Genomic DNA, 8,250 nt, shown 5'->3' on the forward strand with positions numbered 1-8,250 from the left:
GTCCACCAAACAAAAAATGGTAAAATATTTGCTTGTTTTATTGATTTCAAGAAAGCCTTGGATTCTATTTGGCATGAAGGGCTCTACTACAGACTCCTACAGTGTGGGATAGGGGGCAAAGTATATGATCTGGTTAAATCAATGTATTTGGAAAATAGATGTGCTGTTAAAATTGGAGACAAACAAACTGAATCCTTCACCCAGAAAAGAGGTGTTCGTCAGGGTTGCAACTTAAGTCCGACTTTATTTAATATATATATAAATGAACTTGCTGTTGAGTTGGATCAATGTGCTGCTCCTGGGCTCTCCCTCCTAGAGAGAGAGGTGAAGTGTCTGCTTTATGCCGATGACCTGGTTCTACTGTCTCCTACTGAACCAGGACTACAGCAACAGCTGGACAGAGTGCAACAGTTCTGTCACAACTGGGCCCTGGCAGTGAACATGAAGAAAACCAATGTCATGATTTTCCAAAAACGCCCCAGATGTCAGGAGAACAAATACCAGTTTACCATAAACACCAACATGATTGAACATAGTATGAGTTATACCTACCTTGGTATCAGCATAACTGCATCAGGGAGTTTCAACATGGCAGTAAATGCACTAAAAGAAAAAGCTCCAAGAGCTCTACACGCAATTAAGAGAACATTTTATAATTAAAAATCCCAATTAAAATCCATGGGAGGAGTTCGGGGAGGCCATGGAGAAGGACTTTCGGTTGGCCTCAAGGAGGTTCTGGCAAACCATCCGACGGCTCAGGAAGGGAAAGCAGGGCTTACCCCAGGCTGTTCTCACCAGGGGGGGGGAACTGCTAACCCGGACGGAGGACATCGTCGGGCGGTGGAAAGAGCACTTTGAGGAACTCCTAAACCCGACCAACATGTCCTCTGCAGAGGAGGCAGCGCCTGAGGACCTAGGGGGAGGCTCACTCATATCCCTGGCAGAGGTCGCCGAGGTAGTCAAAAAGCTCCTTGGTGGCAAGGCGCCGGGGGTGGATGAGATCCGCCCTGAGATGCTGAAGGCGCTGGACATAGTTGGGCTGTCCAGGATGACACGCCTCTTCAATGTCGCATGGGGGTCGGGATCAGTGCCCATGGAATGGCAGACCGGGTGGTGGTTCCCATCTTCAAAAAGGGGCGCTGGAGAGTGTGCTCGAATTACCGGGGTATCACACTACTCAGCCTCCCGGGGAAGGCTTATGCCAGGGTGCTGGAAAGGAGGCTCCGACCGCTTGTCGAACCTCAGATTCAAGAGGAGCAGTGCGGATTCCGTCCCGGCCGTGGAACAGTGGACCAGCTCTTTACCCTCGCAAGACTACTGGAGGGATTCTGGGAGTTTGCCCAACCAGTCTACATGTGCTTTGTGGACTTGGAGAAGGCTTTCGACCGGGTCCCTCGGGGGTTCTTGTGGGGGGTGCTGCGGGAGTATGGGGTGCCGGACCCGCTACAACGGGCGATCCGGTCTCTGTACGACTGCAGTAGGAGCTGTGTCCGCATTCTCGGCAATAAGTCAGACACGTTCCCGGTGGGTGTTGGCCTCCGCCAGGGCTGCCCTTTGTCACCGGTCCTGTTCGTGATTTTCATGGACAGGATATCTAGGCGCAGCCTGGGGGCGGAGAACGTCAGTCTCGGGGGTCTCGGGATCGCTTCTCTGCTATTTGCAGATGATGTGGTCCTGTTAGCCTCCTCGGATCATGACCTCCAGCATTCACTGGGGCGGTTTGCAGCCGAGTGTGAAGCGGCGGGGATGAGAGTTAGCACCTCCAAATCTGAGGCCATGGTTCTCTGCCGGAAACCGGTGGATTGCTCCCTCCAGGTGGGGACGGAGTGCCTACCTCAAGCGAAGGAGTTCAAGTATCTCGGGGTCTTGTTCACGAGTGAGGGTAAGATGGAGCGGGAGATCGACAGACGGATCAGTGCAGCTGCAGCAGTAAAGCAGGCGCTGCACCGGACCGTCTTGGTGAAGAGGGAGCTGAGCCGGAAGGCAAAGCTCTCAATTTACCACTCGGTCTACGTTCCTACCCTCACCTATGGTCACGAACTCTGGGTCGTGACCGAAAGGACAAGGTCGCGGCTACAAGCGGCCGAAATGAGTTTCCTCCATAGGGTGGCCGGGCTCAGCCTTAGAGATAGGGTAAGGAGCTCGGTCATCAGGAGGGAGCTTGGAGTAGAGCCGCTACTCCTTCGCGTCGAAAGGAGTCAGCTGAGGTGGTTCGGGCATCTAATTAGGATGCCTCCTGGACGCCTCCCACTGGAGGTTTTCCAGGCACGTCCAACTGGGAAGAGACCCCGGGGAAGACCCAGAACACGCTGGAGAGATTACATCTCCCAGCTGGCCTGGGAACGCCTCAGGATCCCCCAGAATGAGCTGGAACATGTTGCCGGGGAGAGGGGAGTCTGGGTCAGCCTGCTGCCTCCGCGACCCGACCCCGGATAAGAGGAGGAAGATGGATGGATGGATGGATGGATGGCAGTATTATTGATACATTATAATTATTAACATTCCAGAAGAGGAACAACAGTCTGAATAAAGACCTGAAGATCATTAGACCCTTTAGGTTTCAGACCTGCAGCCATAAAACAGGACCCCAGACCTGGACCTGGTCTGAGATGCGTCCCGGGTTGGGTCTTTGTTTCTAGGAACCGAGTGAAGACCTGCAGTCTATCTAGTGCCTTGCTGAGAGGCTCCGCGGCAGGATGAACAGTGTTTTCTGTCTCAAGCTGTCCGTCATCACATCAGCAGCCGTCACGTCTCATTTCCTTCCCGCTCCACTTCCTGTTTTCGACAGGAAGACTTAAAAATAGAGCTGTCAATCAGGCGGCGGGCCCGGGACCGCTGGGGCTCAAACCGACGCTCAGGAGGATTAATTATAGTCATTTACCAAAACGGTCACTTTGAAACGTCAGCGTGATCGAGACAGATGAGAAAAGAAAATTTCAATCATCGACGGGACGAAGACCTGAGACGTAAACGAGATATTTTAACATGAAGACGTCCTAAACTGTGATTACTGCTTTTAGATGAGAGGAGACGCTGAGAGACAGACAGCTGAGAGACAGACTGTCTGTCTGTCTGTCTGTCTGTCTCTCTGCATCATATCCACAGAAACAGTGTAACTATTGATTAGTTTTGATCATCAGTAACCATGACGGCCAACATGAACTGTAGAACGAGAGAAACAACGTGTCTGTGAAATCATTCATATATATAATAACAACAATAACAACAACAACAATAACAACAACAATAATGTGAATAATGATGATGTATTTATTGAGAAACAGGACAAACTGTGTAAAATTCCAAAAACCACATTCCACTGTTTGTTCATAACAGATAATAAATAATAACTTCAGGACTACGTGACTCTAAACCATTCTGAATATTTATACTTTTTATTTTCACACAAAACAGATGAACTCTGAGACGAGAACTTCTGAAGAGGAAGTTAGCCTGAGGGGATGTTCACACACACACTCACACACACACACACACACATACACTTACACACACACACATACACATACACACACACACTCACACATACACACACACGCACACATACACATCCACACACACACACTCTCACACACACACACACACACACACACACACACACACACACACAGTGAGGATCAGAGGGAGCTGAGGACTTCTTTACCCATAAGCCCTGAGTAATGAGGATGATATATAGAGAAGATGTGAATATATACTGTACATATATATATATACACACTTGACTTCCTGTGTCCAGGTGTCAGTCAGCTGTCAGTCTGCTCTCCAGAGACTCAAACACAGAGTGAGGGTCCTGATCAGCATCTATACGACCTGCATGTGGATACACACACTGTACACACACACACACACACACGTCAAACAGGAGGAAGTTTGAGTCAGAATGAACTACAGTGTGATGATGAAGATGATGATAACACATCAGTGAGTATGCATGTGTGTGTGTGTGTGTGTACCTGCAGGGCAGCAGTGTGTGTCCTGTGCTGACTCAGTGTGTGTGTTACAGAGTGTGTGTTGTCCTCTGGTCTGGTCTTCAGTCTGTTCTGGACCTCAGAGCTCGGAGCCGGTCGAGTCACAGCGTGGAACCTGCAGGAAGATATATGTAATATAATATATACATATATATATATAATACAGTATATGTATAGATGTATATATTAGATTACAGTGTGTAGAGCAGTTGAACTGGTTCCACTGACCTCTGTCCACTGACTGGGTCTGTAGCTCTCAGAGAGATTCTCTCCACACAAACTTCATCCGTCAACTCCAGGAAGAAGACTCTGAGAGCAGAGAGGTCATCATTAGGGCCCGAGCACGACGTCGTCGGAGCGGAGGACCTATTGTTATTCTAATGTTTATTATTATTATTATTATTATTATTATTTTACATGTTTCGTCGCAAAAAGGAGGTGCTTGTAATACTGGGAATTTTTTAATTTGGCACACAAGCCAGAATTTGCGAAAATTGCAGTCTGATTGGGGTGTCCAGCTGCGGTATGAAATATTGGCTCGATAGCGCCCCCTATTGAGTAGCCCCAACACCGGGTTTCACCTAGCTGTATGAAATTTGGTAGGTATGTGGATCGTGATGGGACGTACAAAACATCCTCTTGGAATTTTTCTCTAAACCAAACAGGAAGTCGGCCATTTTGACTTTTATGATGTTTTTGGACCGTTCCAAGGCGTCGTACTTTAACGAACTCCTCCCAGAGATTTGACCCGATTGACTTCAGATCTAGTCAGTATGCTCTTGAGACCTTGGCAGTGAAAAGTTACTCAAAGATCAAAAAGTTATCGAACTATGTGTCCGTGGCGTGGTGTCAAAAAAACACCATTTGCCGCGAAACAGGAAGCTGTTGTAACTCGGCCGTACATTGTCGAATCTGCTCCAAATCTCTCATATGTCATAACATCCTGACCCGGAACACATCTATATGATAATTTAGAATAATAGTAATAGCGCCACCTAGTGGCAACTGGAAGTTGTAAGTTGTGTACTTTGACATCCTGCTCCTCACAGATTAATCAGATCTCTCTAAAATGTTGTCAGAACAGCCTTAAGACCTTGATAATGCTTCATTGTGAAGATTGTAAGAAGTTGTTGAAGGGCGGCGACGTGGCGGTTTGGCGAATTTCGATCCTTCGCCATGAACGAATAAACTGATGTAACTCAACTCCACATCATCAGATCTTCACCAGATTGCACATGTCTGATTAGACTCCAGGCCTGAAGACATCTGCAGGCCAATTTTGAATCATAGTCATAGCGCCACCTACTGGTAACAGGAAGTTAAAGTCTTTATACTTTGGCTCAAATCAAATCAATTTCAAATTAGTTCCACACAAATGTAAGAAGTTCATAATGCCAGTTCATGAAGCTTTTGATGTTTTGTGGAACGCCGTTGCCGTGGCGACGCAGTCTTCGCCGTGAAAAACGAAGGTGTTTTTGAGGGGCTAAAAATGCTTGAAACATAAACAAACTTGTCACACAGATTTAAAATCCTGAATGTAGTTATCTGATGTGATTTTAATGTTTCAGAGTGGCAAGTCGGCTCGATAGCGCCCCCTACAATATTTTGACGATGCAGCCCTCGCAGTATGTTTCACCTAGATGTATAAAATTTGGTAAGCAGATGTATCACATGTAGACTTAAAAAAAAGTATTAGGGGTCTAAGCTGTAAACCCAACCGGAAGTCAGCCATTTTGTATTTTGTATGAATTTCTAGTGTCGTTTTTGCTATTTACAGGTGCTGTACTTTAATGTCCTCCTAGGGAATTAATCAGATCAATTTAGAATTTGGTCAGAACAATCTAAAGACCTTAGCGATTAAACGTTCCTAAAAGCTTTAGGTTTCATTGAACAACGTGGATATGGTGTGGCGGCCATTTTACATGGTTCGCCATCATCCATCAAGCTGTTGTAACTCGACTGTACTTTGTCAAAACTGTCCCAAACTTGACATGCTTGTTGACTGTCATGGCTTTAGGACTTCTGCATGCCAACATTAACTCATTGTCATAGCGCCACCTACTGATAAGCACGGACATAAGCAGGATTCTATAATTACAGCGGCCCAAACACTGAACTTATTGAAAGGGTTTGTGGGCACACCATGAGAAAAAGACTTCTCTGATCTAAATATGTGCAAACTAAGATGCTTGGAGAGCAAACGTTAGATAACAGTGGATTCTCAAACCATGTCAGTGGGCATTAGTATTAATGATCTGTCCAGAGCTTCTTCATGACAATCAGGTTAAACGTTACAATGAATGCTTCACACTACAATCTAAAGTTACAGAAGAACTTAAAATGAAAACAGTGTTAAATTAAAGTGTTCAAGTAACAGCAAATGGCACTACTGTTTTGTTAACTTTCATGTAAGTCCAAATACAATCAGCAGGACACTGCAGGGAGTTGAACCCCATCCCAGTAAACTGACAGTCTGTTATGTTACAAACACTGAAGCACATTCACACACATTCATTTTCTTAATGATCTTAACAGGCTTACATTTATGATTGTATCGGAGGTACACTCAAAACATTTGAGGCTTAAGACCTGGCAACATGATCTTGCTACGCTGCTGGTCTACGCAGGAAATATCATCTCACTCGTGCACGCAGAGTGTGATGGTCACAGAAATTCATGGCCGCGTCACCCAGAGAGATACCAGGACCCTCGATGAGCGTGAAGTTGAGAGGCCCGATCAATGCTGTGTGGTAGTAGTAGTGGTAGTGGTAGCAGTTGTAGTAGTAGTAGTAGTAGTAGTAGTAGTAGTAGTACCTATTGGGGGGGTGGATCTCCTGCAGGCTCTTGGCCTGCTGCAGGTCACAGGGGAAGCCGTGAAGGATCCAGCCTCTACAGCTGCAGTCCACTCGGCTCAGACGTTCCTCCAGAACCTGCAGCACCAGGGAGTCTGGAACTGAACCAGCAGGTTCATCAACATTTAATAATCAGTCAGAAGAAGAGCAGTAAAGGAAGTGCATGTCAGCCAGTGTGTCTGGTGAAGAAAACAACAACATGGCCGCATTGTGTTCCCCGTTCCTCTGCATCTCTCTACATGAGGACCAACTGGTTCTTGAGTTGGCTGATGGGGAACATGTCAGCCGCTGATCGTTGAACACATCAAACACTCTGCTGTCACGTGATGCACTGTGGACCACGTTGAAGAATGAAAGCAATGGGGGAGGACTGGTAAAAACCCCAGGGGCTGCTGGGATGCAGACGCAAATCAAACTGTTTCATGTGCACTTGAAATAACCAATCACTCTGTCACAGATAACGTGTGTGTGTGTGTGTGTGTGTGTGTTACCTGGCCTCCCAACATCCAGGTATGACTGGATCTCTTCTCCCACAGCTGAACCATCAGCTGCTACAGACCTCAGCAGCCGACCACAGCACACTGAGAGACAGGACCATGTTAACATGATACAGAGGAGACGAGATCAACATGTAAACAGATGTGTGTGTGTGTGTGTGTGTGTGTGTGCGTGTGCGAACCGTCCACCATCTTGTATTTCTGTGACAACAGTCTGGCCTGATGACTCTTCCCCGACCCTGGAGGACCCAACAGGAGGATTCTGGGTGTTCTGGAGCGACGGCGAGTCCGGACGAAAGCCAGCACTGAGACACACACACACCCAGTATCATGTACCTTCCCATTGATTAGTGTGTGTGTGTGTGTGTACCTTGCTGGTAGACGTCAGCGTGTGGTTGGTCAGCGTTGACGACCTTCAGGACGTGCTGGTAGGCTGCTTTCAGACCTGTGACCTCACAGCGGTGACGCTGCAGCTCAGCCTGTCGCTGCTCCTGTGATATGCTCCGCCCCTCCTCCAGACGCTGAGCCACAAGGCCGGCGATCGGCCACACGAAGGTCCGATGGTACACGTCTACAGACAGGAAGTGATGACAGAGTGGCGTTAGTGTTGGACTTCCTGTTGGACCCTGTCTGATCTTCATCCCTCCAGGTCTGGGTTCTGTTGGAGTTACAACATGGAGCTCGTACTGAACTCCACTTCCCATGGTGCACCAGTGTTGAGTGAAATGAACCAGACTCACCTCCTGTCAGCGGGTCGACCATCTTCCCCCGACTCCTCTCCAACAACACATCATCAGGAGCCTCCAACAGCACTACACAGACACACAGACACACACACAGACACACAGACACACACACACACACACAGACACACACACACACACACACACACACACACACACACACACACACACA

General features: G+C 47.5%; 1 protein-coding gene across 1 annotated transcript; it reads right to left on the reverse strand.

Moving 5' to 3' along the window:
• Positions 1-3,570: 3,570 nt before the first annotated feature.
• ak8 (adenylate kinase 8) lies at positions 3,571-8,151 on the reverse strand. Its single transcript, XM_031879276.1, has 8 exons — positions 8,076-8,151; positions 7,706-7,906; positions 7,518-7,640; positions 7,330-7,419; positions 6,801-6,939; positions 4,215-4,295; positions 3,972-4,101; positions 3,571-3,847 (listed from the first exon to the last, which is right to left on the reverse strand). Exons 1-8 carry the CDS (start codon positions 8,095-8,097, stop codon positions 3,758-3,760), a joined length of 876 nt encoding a protein of 291 aa, XP_031735136.1. The 5' UTR covers positions 8,098-8,151; the 3' UTR covers positions 3,571-3,757.
• Positions 8,152-8,250: the final 99 nt, after the last annotated feature.

This window comes from Anarrhichthys ocellatus, unplaced genomic scaffold, assembly GCF_004355925.1.
Source record: "Anarrhichthys ocellatus isolate YVR2014 unplaced genomic scaffold, GSC_Weel_1.0 scaffold240, whole genome shotgun sequence".
Classification (NCBI taxonomy): Eukaryota; Metazoa; Chordata; class Actinopteri; order Perciformes; family Anarhichadidae; genus Anarrhichthys; species Anarrhichthys ocellatus.

Coding starts and splice junctions, on each gene's coding strand:
- ak8 (XM_031879276.1), bottom strand. CDS start 8,097: ATGGTCGACCCGCTGACAGGAG. Junction 7,641..7,705: donor CGCTGACGTCTACCAGCAAG/GTACACACACAC, acceptor TGTGTGTCTCAG/TGCTGGCTTTCGTCCGGACT. Junction 4,296..6,800: donor GAGATCCACCCCCCCAATAG/GTACTACTACTA, acceptor CTCTGCTCTCAG/AGTCTTCTTCCTGGAGTTGA.